The 27,779-nt window shown below is 37.1% G+C and overlaps 1 protein-coding gene across 3 annotated transcripts in view; it reads right to left on the bottom strand.

Moving 5' to 3' along the window:
* aff2 (AF4/FMR2 family, member 2) overlaps window positions 1–27,779 on the bottom strand; it is a 221,992-nt gene that overhangs the window by 140,093 nt on the left and 54,120 nt on the right. For all 3 annotated transcript variants that reach the window (XM_059516437.1, XM_059516436.1, XM_059516438.1), the window contains exons 2-3: window positions 23,636–23,756; window positions 6,300–7,148 (exon numbers count right to left, since the gene is read on the bottom strand). In XM_059516437.1, the coding sequence (XP_059372420.1) occupies window positions 6,300–7,148; window positions 23,636–23,756 (970 nt within the window). The remainder of the gene's footprint in view (window positions 1–6,299; window positions 7,149–23,635; window positions 23,757–27,779) is intronic.

Consider the following 27,779-nt stretch of genomic DNA (forward strand, 5'->3'; position numbering starts at 1 on the left):
ATAGTATTGTATAAATATTGTCCCACTGATTAAAACAGTGCAAAAAGTTCTGTCTCCTTGGTCTGTCTCTGACCAGTTATACAGCAACACGAGTCAGACGAGTCTGAAGATCTGAGCTGAATTTGGTGAAACATTAAAGTTCTAGTCTGTGTCAATTACTCTCATAATAAATAATAATAATAATGTTACCCGTATTTTTCAGTATAAGTTGCATCAGTCCAAAAATACGTCATGACGAGGAAAAAACATATATAAGTCGCACTGGACTATTAAGTCGCATTTATTCAGAAACCAAGAGAAAACATTACCGTCTACAGCCGCGAGAGGGCGCTCTGGGGTAGGCTACAGGAGCACTGAGCAGCATAGAGCTAATTTTACTATTTTTATTTCAGAAATGTAACTATATTAATTTTTACAATTATTTATTAATGTCACACACACATACCTAGTGCCTTATGACTTAAAAGATGAGAGTAGTAAATATTACAGACATGGAACTGTTCAGTCTATTATTGATTTTTATTTCCACTTCACTTTTATCCAAAGAGACAGAACTATTTGCACTGTATTTATCAGTGGGGCAATATTCATACAATACTACAACCTAGAAATAATTTGCAGGTCTCAGCAGCACGAATTATGTTACATCTGATTAAAATATTATGCTAATTAACAGTGAGCAGTGGTTTCAGACATTACAGTGCTTCACTCGCACTGACTCTTATTCTGCCTGAAAGAATGAAAAGACCAAGCTGAAGGTGGAGCGATTCGACCAATCAGATGAAAGCAGTATTTCAGCTCCGCCCACAAGTGCGAATAAAATATTGAAGCCATAAACCGAAATGATCAAAACGTACATGGACCAACTGTCTTGTCCATGTTCTCTCACTTGAATCTTCTTCTTGAGATTTGAGTCTCTGACCTTCTGCAAGCCCCGCCTTGTTCACGCAGTGATTGACATGGCGGGAGGGGGCGGACACCTGATCGGCTCGGAATGCATTTTCAATGTGCACATTGAATTTTGCTACATTCATTGCGGGACACTGAATGAAAATGCAATCGTAAGTGTCTTGACTGTGAGTGTTAATGCATTTAAGAAAAATAGCATTTAAATGATAATTTTGCCACAGTTTTTGCTTGAACATGTTATACATATCTAATCATTTCTGTAATACATTTTCATTTTAATTTTGCAACCTATAAAGCGTTAAAATTCGTTTTCATTTTACATATCAAAACTGGTATATGAAATGGCAAATGAAAATTATGTAATTTAATTTTCATTTTCATTTTGCACCAAACAAATGTATTGGAAAATGTAAATGTAAATACAGAAATGCATTGTCATTTTACATATTGCATTGTCATTTTGCATATTACATCCAAAATTGAATATTGCTACCCATACGCTTCCATAGACTCCAGCCCTCAATGCCATGACATCATTCACCTCTGCTGCCCACTGAAATTGCTTTCAGGTACTGCTATATATATAGTCATTGAACAGGCCAGGAATTCTTTTGAAAAGAAGATGATTCTCAGTGTCACCCAGAATCCACTGGATATTACAAAATTCTAAATGAGTTGACATGTCAGCTGGTTTTATCTGTGTGTAATTCTGTCAAAGTAATTACATTAATTTACTTTATTACAAAAGATGTTAACTGTCACTTTACTATCTTATATAAAATATCATAAAATACACTCACTGGCCACTTTATTAGGTACACATTGCTTGGTAACACAAATTGCTTATCAGCCAATCACATGGGAGCAACTGCATTTAGGCATCTAGATGTGGTGAAGATGACTTGCTGAAGTTCTGAGTATTTAAAAAACTGCTGATCTACTGAGATTTTCATGCACAACCATCTCTAGGGTTAACAGAGAATGGTCCAAAAAGAAAATATCCAGTTAGCCACAGCTGTGCGGAATAAAATGCCTTGTTGATGTCAGAGGTCAGAGGAGAATGGGCAGACTGGTTAGAGATGATAGAAAAGGAAACAGTAACTCAAATAACCACTCGTTACAACCAAGGTATGCAGAATACCATCTCTGAATGCACACCTCGAACCCTGAAGCAGATGGGCTACAGCAGCAGAAGACCACACCAGGTGCCACTCCTGTCAGCTAAGAACAGGACACGGAGGCTACAATTCACACAGGCTCACCAAAATTGGACAATAGAAGATTGGAAAAACATTGCCTGGTCTGATGAGTCTCGATTTCTGCTGCGACATTCAGATGGTAGGGTCAAAATTTGGCGTAAAGTACATGAAACCATGGATCCATCCTGTCTTGTCTCAATGGTTCAGGCTGCTGGTGGTGGTGTAATTCTGTGGGGGATGTTTTTTGGCACAGTTTGGGCCCCTTAGTACCAGTTGAGCATCGTTTAAATGCCACAGCCTACCTGAGTATTGTTGCTGATCATGTCCATCCCTTTATGACTACATGTCACCACGTCACAAAGCTCAAATCATCAGACTGGTTTCTTGAACATGATAATGAGTTCACTTTACTCAAATGTCCTCCAAAGTCACCAGATCTCAATCCAAAAGAGCAGCTCTGGGATGTGATTGAACAGGAGATTTGCATCATGGATGTGCAGCTGACAAATCTGCAGCAACTGTGTGATGCTATCATGCCAATATGGACCAAAATCTCTGAGGAATGTTTCCAACACCTTGTTGAATCTATGCTATGAAGAATTAAGGCAGTTCTGAAGGCAAAAGGGGGTCCAACCCGGCACTAGCAATGTGTACATAATAAAGTGGCCAGTAAGTGTACATTGAAATGACTGAATAAAAAGAACAAACAGACCAAGAAATATATTAGCATGCTCTCTCAGATTGTATGAAGCATCATTTTATATAGCCCAGCATGCAACAGGAGAATATCTTCACCGGTATTATTGTCTTGTCAAATCTGTGCTTCAAGGAGCTAGTGATAAAGCTATTAGTCACATAAAGAGTGGGTAATACTGGGCGCAATAACTGTTTTTAGATGGATCAATAGTCTTATCTGTCTGTCGATGTCTCATACACAGACCAAAAAAACAAAAAAAAAGTCTGTGCTCCTTCACAGCAAGCAGCACAACGCTAGACACTAATCAATACTCCAGGCGATAACAGAATGCTTCCAAAGCCATTTAGCACAGTCTTATCACTCTGTCGAGCGCTCAACCTGTCAAAATAGTTTGTGGTGGGGTGGCACTAGGGAACATTTCATGCCTATCTAGGGGAACAAGCTTCTGCTTTTCAAGCCAAAGGATGGCAGTTTTAGGAGTTAATCTTTCAGCAGCGGCAGTCTAAAGATAATACAATTAAGCCAGTTATTATGACTCTGACAATTAATGCTGATAAGTCTGATTCATTTTAGTGTACTGGCTAATGATTCGTTTCAATTAAATGGATAAAACTTCATCCTGAGTCCTGAATTAATATTTTATTATCTCTTTTCTTTTTCTTTTTTCTAAGTGAAATAAATATTTAAATACAGTTTTTAACAGTTTTCAAATAAAAATGTGCATTTAAAGAAACGTTCATTCTTAATAATACAGATTCCTCATGTTACTGTGACCAGTTCTTCAATGCATGGCACTTCAACTGAAAAATTAGTTTGCATTCAAAAACTTTGCAACTGTTGTTGACAATTATCACTGAAAATTCTGATGCAGTTCAGCAAACTGGCATGTTCAGATATGAACTAGATAAAACCAAATGATTGATTTATTAATTTAATTTGTTTTTAGTGAAGTAAATATGTTGTTGAATGCTCTCAAATGTTGCATTATTTTGCTTCCAATATGTCATCTTCTTCACAGTTTTGTTTTGCCTGAATCATCACAAAGAACCATCTTAGAAAGATTTGATTGTGAGTTGCACCATTACCATTGACAATATTTCCTATTTAAAAAAAAGATTTAAGCAACCAAAGAGCCTTCTGTCAATTTTTGAGTACAATACCATCCGCTCATGTGACAACAAAGAAAACCTGGGAGGATATACAATCAGGAAAGGCTTTCACACAATTCAACACCTCAGCCAGAGCGAACCTGGATAAATAATCCTGAAGAGCTGCGGAATAATAAGTAGCAAGCACAACAGAGTACAGGTGAATCCCACGAGAGCTGCTTCTACAGAATCCACTCCTTTTAACAAACTAAAGCTACGCAAGGCAGGGTGAAAAAAATCTAATCAATGTCCTTGAAGATGTTTTCTTTTCTCCAGAGGACCATCTTGAAAGAGTGGCTCTGCACGCACTCTCTTGCGTTCTATTTCAATCCTACTAGCCCTGTTTTCGTAACTCTCTGCTTTTTCTCCATTTATTTATTAATTGAATTTTTATATTTTTTTCCCTTTTGCATCTCTCTATTTTCACTTTCAGGCAGTGAATCATCTGCCAGAAGGAGGGGTAGGGAAAGATGGCGTAGGCCCAGCTGGGGCCCACCCTACGGGGGTGGGGAGGTTTCTTCTCTTTCTATAACAACATCCATCTCCATTTTCCTGCAAGCTGACCGGTACGAGGGCACTCTCAGAGCAATTAAAATTCCCTAGGTTTTCACTCTTGCCACATGCATAATTGTACTGCGCGAACGCACCATATGCTTCAAGATGGGCAATAGTGCAATTTGCAGCATGATGGCCGTTGAGATCCCCATAGAACAAAGAGAAAGAACAGCTGGCTGCCTTGCCATGGTTGGATAGCAGCAAGTCAACCTGTTCAATCATATGCCACTCTTGTTTACCGCACCTTATTTTATTTGGTTTGTTTGCTTTATGTGGATTAAGCCCGCAGGTAAGAATGATAGGAATTACAACCTACTGCTCAAACAAGCTCAAGGCATATATACAAGGCTATTTTTTAAACTCCGTTCTAGAAATACAGGAAAATTATGTCTCACAAGATACCAACTCAAAGTGAAGAAATTCATTAGTTGCTGCTGGGTTTTTATATAGCCAAACTTGAGTCTGAAGCATAATAACAGAACTATTAGCCAGCCACAATCTATTATCTTCATCTAAGACCACATATTGGCTAAATCCTAAATGATGGTATTCCCTGTCTTAAAGGGATATGCTGAGCCTTCAACTGTAGTCATTTCTCTCTACAGAATGTAGTGGGATCAAATGCCCCTACTGGCAGCCATTCAGAGGAAGTGACGGCACTGGATAGCCTGTAAATGGCTTCAGCGTGGCTCATGTATCACGATCCGAGAAAGGTCAACTGAACTCCACTCTAAGCATCAACCTCACAGAAGGGAAGAAGTTAACATTGCCTGTGATAAAGCTCCAGTGTCTTAACCTCTGGAGGGTTAATTCAGAGCATATGGACCCCTGCATTGCAAAGAAATATGTATGTGTCTACATGTTGAAGACATGGAGGGTCTTCCGAGGTGTTTTAGGAACATGACTCTTGGAATGCTACCCAGAGTAAAGATGAAATAGTCAACATTCATACTTCTTTTCTCTGTGAAGAACTATTGTGTCCTAGAGAATGATACATCTCACAACAGCATTACAAAAGACCACTCAACATTTCTAGAAACAGTATGTACTGAAGAGAAAAAAAGACTTGCAAAAGTTACAAAAAAGAAAGTTATTTGTTCATCATAATTATACATCTATGCACAGAAATTATAGCCCCTCACCCCTCCCCCAAAATAAAATAAAATGTCTAGGCAGTGGTGACAAATTTCATCATTCTTTAACCCTTATACCATACAATTGGGGCATGTTTGGGAAAACACCTACAACAACTGAAGAAAGAGGTGCATTATTTCCCTCAAAAGTATTGCTCTAATTCTGAAATGCCAACATTTCAAAGCATTGGATATAACTGGGAAATTGACCCATGTTGTTCTACTTCGTTCAATCACACAGATCTTCGGAACAGTTTTAACTCTAGAATTTCTTCTCCTCTGAAAGGAAAGTTAATATTAACTTACTTCAACAACCTGAACATGGCAAATCGCTGATGTCAGAATTTCCCTCCATTCAAGCTAAAAAAAAATGTGATCTTTAAACATGCCAACAAAAAGACTTCTTTGCAGAGTAGGTAGGTTCACAGGAAAGCCTGAGATTCATTAGCTGATTATTAATGAAGCACTCCATTATGTCAACCCCTCATTCTGCCAGGTTTCAATGCAAAACAGACCTAGCCAGGGGAAAGTCAACAGAGCCAAGCCTATCTGCCAACTGTTCATGTCCAACTACCGCTGCATCCAAACGAGAGCAAATGATTACAACATCTGCAGGAAGCCTGCCCTTTGACTAAGATGTAAAAACGGTCACACTCACCTCTCCAGATTGTGGCAGTGTCAGCTTGGGAATTTTGCCCTTGGTCCCAGCCGTGCTGCTTTTGGTATCCAGCAGACCTCCGAATGGCACACTGTTGTACACTTCCACCAGCTCCACAGGGGGTTTGAGCTCTGGGGAATCATTTGGGACCTGGTCTTGGCCATCCATGGGCCTGACATAGGCAGTAGGTTTCTGCTGCACAGTGTTGCTAGGCTTGCAGTGGAGGCCTTGGGGGAAAGTCGGTGTTGAGAGGCCGCTAGGGAGCAGGGACGTAGAGGCCACTGGTGAGTTCGAGCCATGGGAGCACAAGTCCTGCTCGGCGGGAGACTTTCCAAGGCCAAGCTCAGCTGTGGCTGGTCCTTTGCCAGACTGGGCCTGCTTCCTGTTGGAGTGTGATGAAGTTGTAGGTCCGCTAGGATTGGGACTCGAGTCCTCTTGGTCCTGATCATGTCTACTAAAGGTCTGCTCATGAGTGGAGTCCTTCCCCCGGCTGACCGCTTGAGCGGTCTGGGCACCACTTGAACCGTGACCCCCTCGGGACCAGTCTGAAGACCGAGACTTTTTGCCTTGATGTCCCTGTACAATGCTAGAGCCTGGCATGGTGTTGGCAGGGGGTGGGGGCATGGAGGTGCTTTGACTTCCAGGTTGGGAGGGAGCAGTTCGGCTCCGCTGAGCCTCAGGGAAAAAGCCTGGCTGGTCAGGTTTCTCCACTGGAGTCTGGGGAACAGAGTTCTTAGGAATGCCCACAAGGTGACTCTGGTTGGAATGGCTAGTCAGGAGCTCCTTCATTTCATCGTAATTTCCAAGAGTATTTTGGACCCTGTTGGCCAGGGCATCTCCTTTGTTAGTCTGAAAGAAAATATATATAACACTCTTTATAATAATAATAATAATAATAAATGCAACCATTTTCCTAACTAAGGTATTTTACTTTACATTTACTTTGAACAGTTTTCCCCAAAATTAACATTCAAAAAGCTTATTTATATGATTTCAGCACTACTGTATATTTGCAGTCTCCTCAAGTCAATACAATACTTATGTGAGAAACATACAAAACATAAACACATTTACTTATAATATTCGGTAACACTTTTTTCGGTAACAAATTCTTAATATTAAATAGTTGCTTAATAAAATGAATATTTCTAGCATACTGGCTGTTTATTAGTTTGATCATTTTATAGATCCATCAGTCCTACCCCATACCTAAACGTAACAATCACTGGACTAACTATTAATAAGCAGCAAATATATTTAAAAATAAGTAATTTTTATCTCATTTCAATAGTATATTTTACTGGAAAGCAAGACAAACATGATTATGATTTATTTATTTTTTTCTCCGGTAACACTTTAGTTTAGGGACCCATTCTCAATATTAGCTAGTTGCTTATTAGCATGCATATTACTAGCATATTGTCTGTTTATTACTACTTAATAAACACATGCTAATGCCTTATTTTGCATGACCATATTTTAGTTCCCTTAATTCTACCTCATACCTAAACTTAACAACTACCTTTCTAACTATTACTAAGCCGCAAATTAGGAGTTTATTGAAGCAAAAATCATAGTAAATAGTTAGTTAACAGTATATTGGTCCCCAAACTAAAGTGTGACCTAATATTTACCTCAACCAGAATCTAAATCAAATACGGCACACATGGAGCAGTCTGCACTGAAACAATTTCAAACATCAATATGCTTATAATGTCCTTTTTTTTTTAGCTTAACACCATACAGGCACTACGAGCTGTTGAATGGAAAAGACATGGAGGATTTTCTACATTTCATGGAAGATTATATATATATATATATATATATATATATATATATATATATATATATATATATATATATTATATAACAAATATAATAACAGCATATGAGTTTGAAATGACATGGAATGACATGAAGGTGAGTAAATAATTATAGAAGTTTCATTTTAAGATCAACTATCCAATTCAAAGAACATTCAACTGTAATGCAAATGTCAGTTGACTGGAATGTTAAGAAATAATATAAAGATAAAGATAAAGATAAAACAATCCACAACACACAAATAACTTTATAATACCCTAAAAGTTACACCCTATGTTTGCGAGTGTGATTGCCAAGTCAAGGAGTGTGTTTAGTGTGTTCACAAAACCTTTCTCTGTATGTACAGATCTAAAGACTGCATTTGTTAGTATAAAAAAAACGGAGAATTTTTCACGAGCTTTAGCTGACTAGACCATAAACATAATTTTGAGATGCACGCTAGCTCTCCATATTATATTAGTCAATATTTATGAAACCCAGCAACGTGTGATCACAGAAATGGTCAGACGCTGTATTTAGAATCTATTCAGAATTTTCTGTTTGAGTGCCATTCCTATCCTTTCCTGTGTGCTGATCTACATAAAATGTTTGCAAACATCTCCTGAATTTAGGGTGGGCAAAAAGATTTACCCTCCAGAAATGTCTGTCCAATACTATTCGGCTTTTGCTCACAACAAGAGTCCATTTTATAATAATCATTATCTTTTTGGCACATCATTAGTTGCACAGCATTCTACAGAAGAGAAAGATGCTATTCCACCCCCCGCTGATTATTTGCATAATAAGCAAAATTATTTTTAACGATCATGCCTTTACTTCTGTATTCATCGCTATATTTACATTTTCCTTTATTTAAAGGCTCATACCAGCAACTTTATTTTAAAGAGTCTGAATGCAGAGGTATTCAATAAAAAACTAAATGTGTGCTTCTTTTGTACACTAATACAATTAAAAGCTACGTTAATCCCAGGAAGCAAAAGTAGAGTGATAAATTTGTTAGCATTCTCCATTCATTTCAAATGTATTTGCTACATTAATAACAGTGCAGCTCTTCTAGAATTCAAATGCATCTGGCTTTCAACAACATAAACAGTCAATAAACAAATAATGTTAAATGATGCACAACCAGCATAGCGCACGCAAGGCTATTAAAGCAGTGATGGAATTATGCACTGGACGGTTAACAAGTGACCTTACACACAACAAAGGATCTGATTCTAGATCTCCTCAGTCTAACATCAAAACTGACCTCTAACCTAATAAAGCCCGAGCACTAATGTCAGCAATTAAACCTGATTAACTATGGTTGTTATTCAGATTTATTATATTGACATTTCCTGAATTACAAAAATACCATGATACAATATTGTTTGCAAGCACATATGTTTTAAAAAAAATAAAAATAAAAAATAAAGTTTGAATGCAATTTTCATTCATCCATCCATCCATCCATTCATTCATTACTTACCAGTAGCTTTCATTTATATTATATCCAAGCAAAGCCGCAATGTAGTGTTTTTTATTATTATTATTATTATTATTATTATTATTATTATTATTATTATTATTATTATTATATTTTTTTAAACATTGATGGCATCAAGACAACAGACTAAAACGAACACAATTTCTATTTCAGTTTTCGTTGGAATAACTACTAAACATAAATTATAATGTAATAATACACAATTCTGTATAGTTGGATAGAAAAATAATAAACAGTTATTTAAAAAAATCGAGGATTAACACTACTACTGTCCAATTCTAAAGGGTTATTATTATCATTATTATTTTTTATTATATTATATTTTATTTATTATTATTATTATTATTATTATTATTATTATTATTATTATTATTATTATTATTATTATTATTTTACTTTATTTTTTGTTATATCACATTTTCAACTATTATTAATCCTTGTCATTTCATGGACTTTTTTATTTTTTTACACAATAACCATACAATCATTTTTGTTAACACTTTACTTAAAGCCTTGACCTAAAAAGGTGTTCATAATGTACATTATAATGCATTATATATCTTTTCAGAAACAATTGTAATGTTAAAATGCATTTTAATGTTTGCAGGTTCTTACATTTGAAACATCCTGTCATGCTATTCACTAAAATACACTTTCTAAAGGTAAAACAATGAATAGATAGGAAATTAATAATACATGTGGTTACAGTTATCCATGAGGTTATGCAATGCATTATAAAGTACACTACAATAATTCCAAAATGCTTTTATAATGCATTATACTTTATAAATGCATTATGTAAAGTGCCACCAAAATGTGTCCATGGTCATTTCTCTGTACAGATGACGTGGGCAGTACTTGAATGGGAATGTGGGCCAGTGTGGCTCTGCTCTGCTGTTTTTAGAGTGACAGATCTGAAAGGGACAATCTTGAGTGAGAGGAGTGCGTGAACCTCCCAGACGAGGTGGTTCAGTCAATGTGAGGGAAAATCCATCGGGGGCGCACACAAAGAGCTGTTGTGTGAGCTCGACTGCTTGAGTGAAGCATGAGAATGCTGGACCGCAGCCAGACATGCATTCTTCACAGCAGTTCCAGCTCGGGGGAAGGTGAGAAAGAGAGAAATGCTCTCATTTAAAGCGTTAATTGCTGACATTTATGTTCAAAGTTTCTTAAAGTTATGAATAAGCCATTTATGAATGATGAATTGTGTACTTCCATTGACGGTTAAAGCTTTTAATAGCTAATTAAAGTATTCATTGGAATATGTAAACACTTTCAAATGTTTAGGTTTAGGAGATGTTTTAGGATTTAATACATACAAATAAAAAAGTAAATTAAAGGTGCTCTAAGTGATGTCACACATTTTTTAGGCCAAAACATTTTTTGTCACATCCAGCAAACATCTCCTCACTATCCGCTAGCTGCTTGTCCCCTGAACACACTGTAAAAAAACGGGGTCTCTCTAGACACCACAGGCTCCACAAACAACAAGAAACACAAACTGGGCTCACCCGCACCACAAAACATAACAAACTATTCCAGCCAATAACTGACAAGAAAGATTTGGGGGTGGGGTTTGGGGGTTTAGTGCACGGATGAGGAGGAGGGAGGGTCTAGCTAGTCCCTGTTTTGTTTGACAACAATTTGAACGTCAACAAGAAGTTACGACTGCCGGCATCGCTTACAGCTTTAAAAGACAGACATATTTTAATGACATGTTTTCTGCCTAGGTGCATCATATCTTCTCGAAAATAAATTCAAACAGATGAATGTTTAAATTAATGAATTATCATTCAAATCAACTTGAAAGAAGAAAAAATATATAATAATTAGAAGAGCTCCAGTTTTTACTTTTTTTATTGTAAATTATTAACAACACAACTTCAAAAATCTCCTTTTGACTTTCAATACATACCTCTAGAATTTATCCCTTAGCTAAAATTATTTTGTATTTAATCAAAGGCAGAGATCTGAATTTCACCTCCAACCCAGCTAATAACAAATATGTTCTAAGAACATTATGCTAGCATTCCAAACAAGCTACAAAAACGTGATGTTCTCTGAACTTTCAAAGCATCCGAATGGTAAGGGAACATTCCATTTTACCATTTTGCAGTCATAATTGGACCATTACGTTTTGGATGTTCTCTAAACATTCTGAAACAAGTAACCTGTTACATGAACATCCAACTAAAACATTTCAGTAAGAAAGTTCCATGAATGAAGTATGAATAATGTGCTATTCTGATGTTTTGAGAACCTTAAAAACCAGATAACTTTGAATGAACAGCATTACTGGAAGAATGTTCAGCATTGAGAGAGAATGTTGTGTGAGACGGAAACATTTCCTCATCCAATTCAACCAAAATAATCTGAGCTGTTTCAACACATTCATGTTATATCTCTCTATTCTTCCATTATATCAACAATGGCCTCATCGCAGAGAAAATCTGAGACTAAGTTGATACACAAGAGCAACAGCCATCATACTCAAAAAACTGCTGACTTTGATTTACACTAAAAGATTTGAGAACAAAACATAACATGCATTATCACAAATGCTATCATTCCTTGATTACAGTATTTTAGTATGCAATTAGGGGGTTCAGTAACATTATTCACTTTTCAAATGTGATTTTCAGTACTCAGAAGTTTTAAGGGATACGAGATACTTTGTAATAGCCTTTACTTAGTTGCCCGGAAGGAGCATCTTGGGAAAAAAGGAAAGCATTCTTCTTCCCCTCATGGCCTTCTTTACTTCAAGACAAGGACAGATTACCTACTTAAACATACTTAAGTGCTCCAGTGTCAGCTGCCTCTTTAAAACACTCCACAAAGTCTTGGTAAATGCTTGTAACGACTCGTACTGACTTAATTCTTTGAATTGTGCAATACAGCCTTGTGGCAGAGTGAAATCAGGCCAAAATGAACACATGAACAGTTTCATAGAGGCAAAACAGAGGACAGCATCATCAAGAGAAAAGTACCATACATATGCTTCTTGTACATGCTGTAGCTACTCTATATGTCCATGTCTGTGTGAAGGTTTGTGTCCTAAGTGTGTGTTGGATTGTTTGTTTAGGTGGGACCAGCAGTGCAAAGACAGTTTAATGGGGTCATATTAAAAAGACACTGTGTGTTGTAGAGATTTGGGTACTTGGGCGCTACCACTCTGTGAAGGCTATTCACACACACAATGAGAGTCTTTGTTTTCTCTCTCAATTGCTGACCCTTTCCAGCTTCACCAGAGAATTCTCAGTGTTTCAAAGAATTTCCCATTATGGATGTTACAAGAACCTCAATATAAACAATCAGTTCACTCGTGAAAACGAATCAGATGTGTTTAGGAGCTATAACTCGTCTTTTAGGCTGACATGCTAGAAAGGAACGTTAAATGACTGATGAGTAAGGCGGACCTCGACTAAGGTTTTTTCTGGTCGACTGGTTGCTGTTCATTTTTAGCATTAGTCGACTAATCGCACGTTTATTAATGAACAATTTAAATCATTCAAATGAGCCTTTCATTGCCTACAAAGCCTAATAAGCGCTAAAGCGCACTCATAAACATGCCACACCACACCACAGAAGCTATAATTATGAATGTGTCAGGGTAAAACAGTCTGCATTAACATTTTAATAATTCACTGATAAACTAGTGCTTTCTTTGTTCGTGGTTTAAGAGATGAAGTCGGAAACATTGACACTGACTCATCAGATTACATAATCTTAGAATATTTGTCTTCCATTTGAATTGGTTCTTTCGAAACTCGACATTTTGCTCTCTATAGATATATTTGAATGTCTGTAAGGCAACGATATACACAGAGTTTCACGCTCAAGTCCACAGAGACCAAGAAGACAGAAGGCGCATCCTGTTTGCTTTAATTATTTTACAAAAGCACGTTTTGTTGTTAAAAAGACGTAAGATGTATTACTCTTATCAGTAGATGCAAAAATGATGGATTATTTTAAGAGCGAGTGAGCGCACCAGCGCCACCATCTGTCCTGGAGTGAGCACGCTGCTGTTCAGCTTCAGCACAGACACTTGAATAGTGGACATTTCTCTAGGTAAACATTAGATTGAGCAGCCATGTAAAGTTGCTAATACTTACATATTTCAGATGATAAGCCATATTTGTGGTGGATGAATGATAGGCGAGTGTTTGGATGTCCTGCGGGATGTACTGTATTACTCTAGACCAACCGTTAACGGTATGCCTGACTTCACCAATGTGAATTTATTTATTTGTTTTTCTGAAACTAAGCGACTAATACAATTTTGGTTGACCAAGCCTCTTCTGGTTGACTAACGATTATTAGTCGACTATTAGGGGGCATTCCTACTGATGAGTATCTCATCATGCAGTAGATTTGCATTGGCTTGATTTGAGTTGGGAATTTCTACGTTTCCATCCAAGTTATGTTCTATGATTTCCATGCCATATGTTCAAGAGAACAAAAACGTAATGTTTTGGATATAATATAAAATCTAATTCAAATTTTCAACCTATGGTTTCATTAACATTTTAGAATTTGTATGCACACTTTGTATAACAACACAGGATTTTGATATGGCATCCTAATCCTAACATGTAATTTCCATTATTGACTCAACAAATGATGTGTGTTTGGGGTGGATCACTGGCAGGTCAGATGAGGGTGTGTCTGCAAAACCAGTTTGAAAACCTGCTAAAAAGTCAATAGTAGTAGTATAATTAATGCTGCTCAAATAACATAATCTCAATATAATCTAAAAGTAGTCTTTTATTCCTGAATGATTTAGTGCCTTTGAACGAAAGTTGAGTAATGATTCAGTAAATGAATCATAAAGACAGTTACTGAATGTGGAACCACATACTAGCATTGATATATTTCAAATTTAGAGTATTATGCTAGCACGAAGTTCCAAATTTAATATATCACTGTTTTGATTCACTTTTATAGGAACAGTATCAAATAAGAACTTTTTAATAATAAAAAAGTCATTAAAATTCCTTGGAATTTATAAAAAAAAATAAAAATAAAAATAGACTATAGATACAGTACATGCTTTTTCTGCTTATTGTACTTCTTCATAAAATGAAGAAAGACCAGATATAGCATGTACAGTTACTTATAATTGACTTGCATATTACAGTTATATAGAAAAAGTACAACATCTACCACACTGTAGTTTAACTACTTTAAATGAGAAATAGGCTGCAGTCTGTTGTTTAACATGATGCACGAGTGTGTGTGTGTGTTTGTGTGTGTGTGTGTGTGTGTGTGTGTGAGTGTGTGTGTGTGTGTGTGTTCTGTCTATCCTTGACAAGACATTGGCAGTGTTTACAAAAGGGCCTTGTGCTCATCTGCTGCGAGCACTCAGGACTTTTGCCCCATGGCCAGAAAACCAACAACTGCGATGGTAATGAAGGTGGCAATACCTCCAGATCTCAGTCAAACAGCATCAAAACCTCAGCAGCACTCAAAAACTAAACCCATACAGCATACAAGCATTTTCAAATGCAATATTTATGGAAATGCTTATGGTTTGGCCACATTAGTTTTCTGTTTTTATTGTTGTTATTATTTTCTAAAGATTCCCTCATTTAGAATAATTTGGATTCATAAACTTATGAATCTTTGAAACCTATGACCTGAAATAAAATGTAATTTTATTTTTTAACCCCCTCCAACTATCTGATACAGTGCATCCACATTTCATGGTCCAACCAATTCCTTCAGCCTACATTTTAGTTGTTGTTGAATTTCCATTTTCATTCAGAAATGCCTCATATTATAGAACTAAAATTGATTGCAAGTTCTGTTTCACAATGACTAACATCTTTAAAGGTTTTGCATCTCTTAATATGAATCATCCACAAGAACACAAGCATTAAATGCAGACTTAATTGATGATGGCGAAGTTCAACATGTTTTTGTACTGCATTCACTCCTTAATTAGGAACAGAAAAAACACTGTCGCCAAGTGAACCTGGTGGCAAAAACAAGGCAGCCATAACAACAATTCCCACTGAGTCGAGCTAAATACACACTCGAGCACAACAACTTCAAATCACTCCTGAGCATTAGACTGATTTTATTCAATTCAGACATACTAACCTTTCTATGCAACGCAGATCTAACCACAAAAAAAATTATAAATAAAGTAAACACAGAAACAAGGCATTGTGCGAAGGAAGATCTCTATTTGCCCATTTATGACTCAGCAAGTTGCTTGTGGTAGTGGGTAATTTGGGAATATTTACCTTGGGGCAAAAAAAATGAAAAAAAAGAAGAAGAAAAAGACTGTGACTGGGGAGGTATAAAACTCTTGGAGTCGCTCCAGATTTTTGACCTTGGCTGGCTGTAAGCTTTTAAAAACAGCCTTGTACGGAGGAAGCATGTCTAACAGGAGCAAAAGGCCACGAACGGCAACTTGGGAGGGGGGCGGGGTTGGGCGATGTGGCAAACAAGCACCGGGGGCATCAGGGGCACTCGAGCTACGGCACTAGAACCACTGGAACAACTATGAAGGTGCCAAGCAATCTGGGAACCAGTAAATTAGTCCCAAATAGCTGTTAACGGTACAGTTCCATTAAACAGGATTTAGGTGGATTAGCTAATAGCAGCCTTAGATGAGTGTTTCGGGGTGGGGGGTGGCAAATGGAATAAAAAAAGAAGCACTCATATCCTAGCTCTCAAGAAGAGGAAGGTTCGTATCGACTTGCGACATGGTAAGGTTGTTAAATATTAGACATGTGCCGGTACTCAGTAATGCGACATATCACGGTAATGAATATGCTTCTAAATACCATGAATAATTATATTTTACAAATTATTCAGAATTTGGAATGCGTTTTAAGAATACTTTTCCCAACAACTGGTCAAAATGCATAAAACCGCTGTGTGCTGCTTAAAAGACACGTGTGCGCTCTGATAAACAAGCATGCATGAGAAGCACATGGCGGAACGCGTGAGAGACGCGCTAAATGAAAGCACATTCACTCTCTGACAGCAGATGGCACTAAACCGCAGAAAATGCAGCCTTTACCCTAGAAACCCCATAAATAAAGTAGCTGCTGTACGTTTAAAAATGTATTTAAATAGCCATTAAGATTTGTGGATTTGCTGTGTTGTTCATCACAGTGCCAAATACTTAAATATTTAGACATAATAGGTTATTTTTTTATACTTTTTTTTTTTTTTTACATTTTAATCTGGACTACAACATGCCCTAGATACAGTATTGTTTGAAAGTGTTTTGATTCTTTATTTTTCGTTCACACTTAACATTAGGGCTTTATTAGTTAACATTCATTAATTCATTAGTTAACATAAACTGCCAATTAAAAATTCTTCTGAACATTGATTAATCTTAGGCATTCCAATATTTAATAACACGTTGTTAAAATCGAAAGTTGCAATTATGTTATTTAATGAACTAACATGAACTAAGACTTGTATTTTTTAACAAATATTAATAACTTCTGTAGCAAATGTAGCTATTGCTCATTGTGAATGTTAAAGGGTAACTAATGAGGTCTTATTTTAAAGTGATACCTATTGGTCTTAAATAGTTTTTTTTGCACTATAACTTTATATATTTTCTGTATTGCTTTATTGTATTTAAATTTTCAGTTATTTTCGTTATAAGACAAAAAGTTATTAAACCTGTTATACTGTATTATGGCCACTTTTCTGAAAATAAATTTCAATACCGGGATAATACCATGATAAAAGCATAAGCAATTAATTGCAACATGAAAATTGGATACCGGCATATCCCTATTAAATATTTAGCGCAATTAGAGTTACCGTCTTGGAGGGAAATGTTTAGAGGTGAGGTATGTAATATTGACAGCTAGTGGTTGAAATTGGTGTTGGTATTTTTATCACATGGGTTGCCAGATTGAGAATCCGCAACAGAAATGGGCACAATTGATAATGGAAGGCGATGAGCCTTATACTGAAAGTTGACGAGTTGATTTATCCATGTTTTATTATGCCTTTGCTCATAGAGATATTTAAATCACCACTGAGGCTTTTTAGGTTGGGTAGAATTTGCAATACACTGTGTTATCTTCTAATTTGCAATCCAGGGAGTCTAAATACTACTTGGTAATCTTAATGCTATCTACTTGGGCGGCAGTGGCTCAGTGGTTCATGTAGGTTGTCTACAAACCGGAAGGTTGGGGGTTCAATCCCCGGCACCACCTGACCAAGTGTCGAGGTGTCCTTGAGCAAGACACCTAACCCCAGCTGCTCCCGACGAGCTGGATGGCGCCTTGAATGGCTGACACCACAGTCGGTGTGTGAATGAGTGTGACTGAAGCCATCAAATGTAACCCATCAGCAAGGCAAAACTGAAGTCTATTTGCGAAGATGCGCTTGTTTGATAACTTGTGGTTAATGCTCCACTCAGCGGTCAAAAGCTGCAAACGCACTTTACAGAGGTAGAAGGGGCATTTTTGATGTCTACCTACTGTAACAACCAATTTGAATATATTTTACGAGGTGGCTAATTTCTATGAACACATAAGTCTTTACTCATGCAATTTTGTTCGATTTATCTAGACCGCAGTGATGGCTAGATTTAGGGGCGGGGTTAGGTTTATGTCGTACGAAATCATATGAATTGTGTAACTCGTAAAATATGTATGATTTGGTACGATGTAAGAAATGAATTTGTATGAGTGATGTTGTAAGGATTTGAATAAATTAGCCACCTTGTAAAATATGTAAAAACTTGTGTGAGATCAGGTTGGTAAATTGGCAATGGGTGGAGACAAACAGACCAAAACATAACAGACATTCCGACATGGAACGCACATTTCAAAGCAGAAATACTGCTGTAGCATTATTTTTTAAAGATAGAAATATGTTAACTTAGAAGATATATATATCTGCAAATACATTACCATATTTTTATGGCTTACTACATATGGCACCTTTAACTTTGGTTCACATTTTGTGGACATACTCATATTCACGTAGAGATTTTCTTGTTAATCTTTCAAACACTGCAGCGTCTTCGGCGGCAAGTACCTCCCAAAGAGCTCCTGTCTGCATTCTCCATTGTGCTCCGCTTCAGCGGCCACTTTGAGCTACAAATCCCTCTCACATTTGACAGGACACAGTGTGGCTCACTGAATGGAGTCAGGTTCAAAGCACAGCACATCATTCAGGAGAGTGATGCAACTGCACAGCTGCAGCGAGGAATGCTGGGGCAGCACATTCCTGTGGGCCAGGAACAATTACATTCTCTATGCAAACTCACTCAGAAATGGTTTGAGCCTCCATTTATCAAGAGTGCATTTTTATTTCTGTACAGTGTACATGCACAGTGCCTCCAAAATACAGAATAAATGTGCTTTAATTAAATGTCTATGAATTTTTATTGAATTAAATAATATCACACCAAATTACATACGCAAATGAGTACCCACCTTTATTACTTTTTTAAATCTCTCTCTCTCTCTCTCTCTCTCTCTATTTTGTTTGAAAAAGACTAATAACAACCTCAAGTCAATGCAATTTAAAATAATAATAATAATAATAATAATAATAATAATAACAACAACTTAGTGTTTGTTCCAGTTTATTTAGTCAAATGTTTTTGTACATTGTCTCATACCTCGCATACGTATATTAATATTACATAAACTAATAGCTATGTTGTTATTGTTAAAACACTAAAATCATTTAAAAAAACATAAATGTTTCAATATTTGAAATAAAGAAAAAATTAATTATATTTTAAATTTGCAATTAAACGATAACTATTACATTTTTATTATTATTGAAAAATTATTTATACAGTAATATACATTTACAAATAAACGTTCAATGTAATTTAAACTCAATATTAAACAGATAAATATTAATAAATACAATATTAGCATAGAAATAATACTAATATAACACTTAAAGTAATATATAAATAAATGCAGAAATAATACACACAATCTGTATATACATATACAAAACACATTATATACTTAACATTGTGGGCATTTCTAGGGAATGAGCATTTCAGTGCTCTGGACAGCTCTAGAAATGGCTCACTCCTTGTCCAGTGCACTAGTGAAATGAGACAATTGGGGAATTCAGTAAGAATGAATTGTGCCCATTGATTGTGCTGTTAATTTGCATGTGATGTCTGTGTTGTTTGTGCACGATTCACTAAAGGAATTACACAAATCATGTAACGGCACACACGCGCCCACAAAATTAGTGCCGAATGCAATTTTCACGGCACAATTCCCTGTCTTGCAGTGCTAGATTACGAAGGATGCAGCAGAGCACACAATCCAGCACCACTGCGATCACCTGAATCAGCTCTTTAAAATGCTGAAGGTGTGCACACCACACCTCACATCTGGATATATGCCTGTTTGTAACGCTTTACTCCATCATTTGATGCATAACTGCCATGATCAATAGAACATTTAAACAAATATCTTTTTATTTTATTTTATTTTTTGCAATGGAAGTCATTTTACCCCCTGCTTTCCTAATAATGCAACGTTAATTGCACCAAGCAAATAGCACCGTATTTAGTGAATTAATCTATAATAAGCATGATTTATACAAAAGGTGGCATGTTTGTGCTGACAGTAATTACTTACTTAAGACTCCTGGTATGTTCTCAAGGCTCAATCGCAAGGTTTTTGCACTGCAGTGCCACAAACAAGTGGTATTGATTAATTTTTTTGTTCTCTAAAGCAATACATTCATACTTTTTTAATACATTTTTTATAATTATTATTATTTAATAAGGTTACATTTAAAATACAATACAAATACAAGTGGTAATAATGTAAAATTGGTAATAATGTAAAATATTATTACAATTAAAATTATTGTTTTGTATTCTAATATATTTTTAAATGTTCTTTATTCCTTTGATGCAAAGCTGAATTTTCAGCATCATTACCCCAGTCCATATGCTAAATGATGCAGAAACAAGTCGTATTAAGTCTGCTTATTTTATTGATTGATTGATTGAATACAAATCTTTTTTTGCCTTTATTGTTCAATTTAATATGCGCTTGCTGATTAAAAGTGTTTATTTTCCTATACTTTAAAATATTTGTAAAAATGAAAACAATTCATTTAAAATTGTGTATATGCACTATATGCAACCGGAAATTGACAAGTAATTAGATTTAAATGTGTATTAATTGTCCAAAAAAAAAAACACATTTGGGGGCACTGTAGTTTCTTGGACAAATAACAAAAAGATTACAAAATAGACCCCCTGGATTTATCACTGATGGCTTTTAAGAAGTTTTTCTTCTTGAGCGACCATAGACTGACATGTTCACCTTGTAGCCAATGTCTGTCCTTACTTACAGAGTTTTTCATTATCACAAACACCCTGCTCTTGCTCACTGGGGATTTAGTCTTGGCACATTGTAAAGCTGCTTTGGGACCATTTTCATTATACCACCCGCAATATAAATAAAGCAAAAGAAGCAACAAATGTACCCTCCACCTGATGTCACCCCGTAAGTATTTCAGAGACCAATGATTCTCGCATTAAAACTCTAAGCAAAAGCTCCACTAGCAGCTCCAGCTCGACGTCAGCAGCGACCCAATTTTAGCTTTATATATGTGAGGCTGAAGTTGTTTTTTAGCAGAGAGCTCTGATGTTGAGGCAACTAATTTCAGAGGCTAAGAGGAAGAGGTCTGGACCAGATGAAGATAAATGGCATGTGTAGAGCTGATTAGAGAAAAAGAGAGAGAGAGGGAATGCAGATATGAAGTAAAAAAAAAATGTACGCGAAACCAAAAGGAGGGGGAGAGAGCGTGTCTTGTCTTAGGAGAACTTTAATTAGCCCTCAAAAAAAGAAAGAAAGAAAAGAAGGCAGTACTACATCTTTCTCCTGCTGCTCTGTGGGAAGCAACAGACAAATTTCAGGCCTTTCTTCTGCAAGAAAGGTATTCCTTGCTTCAAAGCTCCAGTTTACATGTTTGAACACCATTTATGAGGGAATTAGCTTTTCTAGTAAACTCAACTCGGATGTCCCCGATGGTAAATCGAGCTCATAAATCATTTTACATATCTGCATCAATTATCACAGATCCTCTGACAGGACTAAAATATACAAGCTGACATATGCTTTATTCCACAGTATATTCAACTCGATCGAGCTAAACTTACCCTCAATCACAGCTTTCGTGGGGAAAATATCGCGGCCGTTTAACTGCCAAACTCTAAGCGACGCTGTCACTCAAACCAGAAGAGGTCCTCAAGCCACGCTCAAGTGAAAACTTGCTATTAAAAGAGAGAAAATCCCTGTTCTGGATCAAAACCAAAGCTGTAAAATGTTGTCATAACCTGTCACAACTCATCCCATCATAACTGTTTACATGACGGTATTGCGGAAATGACACAGATGGAACAATTAAAGCATGAGTAAGTGCAGAGTGACGGTAAGATCATCCTCATCCAGGTTTCCAGTCGTTCCGGGGTGAAAGGCTCCGACTGAACACAGAGGACCAGGGGAAGATTGATCATGCTCTCTGGCCCCTGAGGACCTCGGGACGGGTGTAATGACGGTGCTTCACTCTCGGAGATGGTCTGTCTCGACCCTTGCTAACAGCTAACTAAAGAAACAGGTAAGCTACCTGAGGCTGTGAGGGCGACCTTGATGCGTATTGACGCAATAAAAGTCATGTTCCTTGAGTGGTGACATGCACCAACGTGTTTGATTCTGCTTGCCATTCAACTGTTCTGAATCAGTTTACATCTTTTATACGCATTCCAGGCCGTTCTTTACAAAATTCAACTGGGTACAATATTCCTGTTTGTTTTCATGATCCAGAAAAGTGTAATAAGTACAGTACTTTCCTTTTCGACTGATGTCACCTAGGCCTTCATTGAAGGGAAATCAGTGTAGATTTATGATTTTGTTATGCATTTTGCACACGAATTTGACATTTCACCTACATGTCCATGTACCTCTTTTGAATCACAGCAGTCACAAGCTTAAATAAAATGTTCACCCCTTTCTTAATTAACCGCAAATTCACATTCATATCAGTCTCCATTTGGGGTATGTAATTGCAACTTTTCACAATTCAAGCACCATTGGACAAAACTGTTGAATATTCTGTTTTACTTGTAATATTCGTTGCTAGTTTTTATACAGTTTTTATTTATTTTACTGTATTTTTCTTTGTATTTTGCTAGAAGAACCCCTTTAATATAGCCAATGTGTTATTGTAAAATTTTACTATGTCATTTTGTTATTTAACAATTTTGACTCCAGTAGTTTTTTTCCCTACTTTTTAAGGTCTGGCACTTGAGTGCTCTAAATAATGCCTTCTTTTAATGACTGCGGTTCCAAACCCGTAAGATCATTCGTTCATCTTCAGAACACAAAATTAAGATATTTTTTGTAAAATCTTTCTGATCCTGCATAGACAGCAACACAACTCCCACACAAGGCCAAAAAAGGTAATAAGGACATCATTAAAATAGTCTGTGACATCAGTGGCTTAGCCTTAAATTAAGTTTAATAAAGTCGTTATTTTTTATTTCTGTCACTGATGTCACATGGACTATTTTACTATTATGATGTAAGTACTCTCCTTCCTGGGCACTGAACGTGATAGTTGCTCTCAAACTTAATCAACAATATCCCGATTTGTGTTTGTAACAAAGGTCTAACGAGTTTGAAACGACATGCCGGGCGAGTAATTAATGAAAAAATTTTCATGTTTGGGTGAACTATCCCTTTAAAATTTATCACAGTCATTTTTCAAATGCCTATTTCAAGTTTTAGATATAACTTGACCCTCTACATCCTAGCTTTAATCCTAAAAGTGATATTTTACTAAAGGAAAAAAAAAAAGTGCTAACCCTGATCATAAGCATTCCTTCAAACCAATTCCAGTTGAACCTGAGGGAGGGCAGGAGTTGAGTAAATATTGGATGTAAAGAGAGCAACTCAGCATCCTTTAGCTGGCATGATGCCCTGTGTCAGATGAAGAGTGTGTATGTGTGCTCTGATCGGGCCTTTTGGCGAAACCTTACCTTGTACGGCTCACCAAACAAATTAAATCCGGTAGAGAACAAGTCTTCATCCTGCTGCACTTCCTGTGTCCTTCGCTCCCACTCCTTCTTCTTCAGCGCTGAGCGGTCCTGCTCGTAATGACTGCGGGAAACGAGAGAGAAAGAGCGATAGAGTAAGAGCGTGATTCGTGTTGGCATGCGAGAAATCGACAGCAAAAAACCCTGCCTGTAAGAGATTCAAGGGAAGCCCTTATCTGTCTAATAGGCCCGAGCTGACACTAAGCAGATGAGGAGAGCGTGGCGGAGGAAATAAAGTAACTGGATTGGTGCACAGATGCTTTGCAGGAACAGACAGGAGACTGCCAGGAAGAGGCAGCTCTGTTTGAAACGCTGGTAGATGGGCTGGAGCCTCGGGGAGCGTTTATTTAGATTTGGAGGACCTCATATGGCAATCAGTGTGGGGGATTGTTACAGGAAATTCAAGCTTGTTTTAAACAAAGGCAGATGTCATACTGCGGTAGTTGACAATCCCGAATTCAGTGTGTGGAATAAATGATTTCACAAATGAAAACCCAAGCTACGTCCTCTGAGGGTCTCTGTCAGCCTCGTATTTTTCTTTACGTTCATTATAATGACGACTTTATCCGAGCGGCTCCCCAGCGTCTCTCCCAGGCCTCTTCTGAGATATTTAACATCCGTAAACGACTTACTGTTTAACAAACGTCATCTATTAGCGAGGAAACAAACACGCGGGGTGCTAAACTGAGTGGGTGCGATGCTAGCTGAGGCTGGTTGGCCCCGGGGCCAGTGTTATAGACTGACAGTGGCTGATTAGGAGCCGTAGACTCGTTTCTATCTTTATCATAATGCAGAATGGCCTCAGGTTAATGCAGACCTCCCTCAGGAACAGACACACACCACAGCCGCTAGCTGTAGCATTAGCATCCATCCCTGAGGAGGAACAATGGCGTGATAGAAAAGGTGAATTTTTATTTGGCTGTTTTATTATGTACATGTACGAGGATGTCACAGTGCTTTGTTCGTTCATTCACTCGCTTCCTCAGTGAAGGATACATGACATGCTTCAAAAGATATGCTGTCCCATAAAACAAATTAGCTTGCTAACCACACTTTTCACTATCAAATTTAGGGTGAGGGATTTGAAAGGCTGGAAGCCTGTTTATCCCATAGAATGGTGGGATATAAAATATTAAAAATGAAAAAAGTGAAATGTGTCTTTTGTTTTTATCTTGAAATTGCAACTTTGATTTTAGCACCTGCTAGTATGTGGCTTCCTGGGTTTTTTTTTTAATTTTATTTTATGTACAGGTATGTGCTAAAATATAATACCCTAAGTAAAGTGAATTGCAGTTTCTCAGATTAAGAAATAAAAGCTAAAATGTAAAAAAAAAAAAAAAAGAAAGCCTCAAGGTTTGCTGTGCCTGTTTGCAAGGTTGTGATTATATGTCACTGGGACTTTATTATTATTATTATTATTAATAATAATGTTATTATTAGCATTATTATTTTAGTTTACAGTTAAATATTATAAATAATAGTGATAAAATAGTTTTTGTTTAAAATAAATAAATAATAATGGGAAAATAGCCAAAAATGTTGTGATTATATATCAATGTACCAATAATAATAATAATAATAATAATAATAATAATAATAATAATTAAACTATTGTAATATTGTTTAATATGGATATAAAAAAAAGAAAGAAAAATGCATTGACTTGATATCAGACACAAATGTCATTAAAACATAAAATAAATCAAAAGCAAAATGACAAAGATTTCCATTACTATTAAATGTAAGCATTAACAATAACTGTAGCATCTATGGTATTTTGGTCATGGTTAACATTTTAAATGGGTGCCTCCATTTTATACAACACGCTCCAACAATATTTGCTATTCCAACTCATGACTTATCCTTTCAATTTTACAGTTTAAATACAAATATTATTTTGACTTTCCGCTGATAGAATCATCGCTTTCATCTAATGTCAACATCGCTAAAACCCAAGATTCCTCAAATGCATATTTCATCAAGCCCTGCTAATAGGACACTTTCCCAGAGCAACATAGAGTCATCCAGCTCTTGGAGGTGATGGATAGCACAACGAGACGGAGAACTGGAATCAGTCCGTCTTCAATCGGCCTTTGCACACCTCGGAGTCCCGCGGCTTCAGCCACGGCGTTTAATCCATCACCAAATTATTCCAGAGGGCGGGAGATGAAACGGTGCGAGAAAAACGAGGCCTGGTCTGAGGGTGACAGGTGCTTCTTCTGAGGGGTCGAGGAAGAAATAAGTGACAAAGAAAAGTGGGAATAAACACAGCGACGAGAGATTGACGGTGCTTCCCAGGCCTAAATGACAGCAAGATGTCAGTTATCTTTATGTCAGCGTGCTGGGCACACCTGACATAGCCACCTGACACGACAATAAATCAAATTTACAACTGTCAGTGGCAGAGCCTTCCAGGCACTTGGGTCCCCTGACACTGCATTACCCTCCAAATACAGAGCACTGCACTGGACAGTGAGAGGGTGCTACAGACGATTAAGATCATTGAAGAACACTAAGGTGCAAATTACACCTAGTTATGACTGCAGCAGTGTGAGACTGGTTAACAGTCAGTGTGAAGACAATGGTCTCGAAAGGCTTGATTTCCCCTAATAGTGGGGAAAACAGCCTGTTTATGAAACACTAGTATGGTAAAGGTAATGCCTCAAATCAGTGGAGGCACTAGGGCGGGGCTTGATGGGGCTATAGCCCCATCAGAAACTTGCTTAGCCCTGGTACAGTCCCCCCACCATTAACAATGAAAAATAAACATTAAAAACCTAAAAATAGAAATCCTTATAGGTGGCCTATTCACAACTGATATTATGGGGGAGGGGTCGAGCAACACAAGCATGCATTGTGTAAACAGTCCGCAAGAGTTATGCTGGTGAATGTCAGTCAATTCACTACAGAGAAAGTGAAAGTAAAGAAATTTTTTTAAAGGAGTCATGACCCACAATTTTCACTTTTCACTTTTCACGAGAATCAATGTATGTTATGATTGCCTAACGATTGTACACTGGCCGGGAAGCCGATATTTAAAAGTGAAGCGTTTGTTTACCTCAGGGTTTGTAAAATAGCCCACGTGCACGCGCACTCAAATACGAGATTTTGATTTCTTCCTCGTCTTGACGTCAAGACGAGGCAGGATATACCATATATGGACACCGCAGCAGGAAGCTCGCCCTTCCCCTCTCCCCCTCATATTCAGTCGAGAAAGAGTTGCTCTGTGGTTGACTGCCAGAATCAACATGTAAATGTGTTTTCTCTACCAAGAACGGACCTAGCTATCAGAGACCAGTGGATTAAATTCATTTTTAATGACGCGGTTCCTTCAACCCTTCCCACTGGCTTATCGTTACGTGTTTGTGCTAAACATTGTAGGCCGAAATCCTTCACAAATTTGGGGCAATATCAGGCGAAGTTGGCATCGAATCTCTGGAAAAGCGCCATTCCAACAAAATTGCCGGCAATTGAAACGGTAAGACTGTGTTTTTATTGCTCCACTGTGTGTAACAAACAGCATCTGCGGCTATTGTATGCTATTGCGTCTGTCACTAGACAAATAAACGAAAGACTTGAGGTGAAGTAATTGTTTATGTTCCCTGTAAACGGACTGCAAAAACGGACTTTTGACTGCATTATAATGATTTCTTAATTCAGAATATGATCAAGATTGTGTAGGTTGATGTGTTCGGGGAATTTGCCAGTTAATAGTAACATTTAAAGCCCCTTAAATGAACGAAATGACTCGGAAAAAAGATTGAACAAGGGAGTCAGACACACTATCGTTCAATGAACGCGTCCAGGCACAACTCTGGCGGGATTATTAGCTTCGAGGTATGGGGAATGGCTGCTAAAGTACTTTGCACAAAACAAATGACTGAGATCATCATGAATTCGGTTATTGTTAATTTATTGCCTAACGCTTATGAGGCGCCGTCTAGTTTGTGTGTGTGCTCACGTCTTATATTTGTGTGTGTGTGCTGTGCTCACATCTCATATGAGTAACTTTATGTGCGTGGATAGTTCATATACATGTATGTGTAACTAGTACTTAGTATATATGCAAGCGTGTTTCATATGTGTG

Source organism: Carassius carassius, chromosome 29 (genome assembly GCF_963082965.1).
Source record: "Carassius carassius chromosome 29, fCarCar2.1, whole genome shotgun sequence".
Lineage (NCBI taxonomy): Eukaryota > Metazoa > Chordata > Actinopteri > Cypriniformes > Cyprinidae > Carassius > Carassius carassius.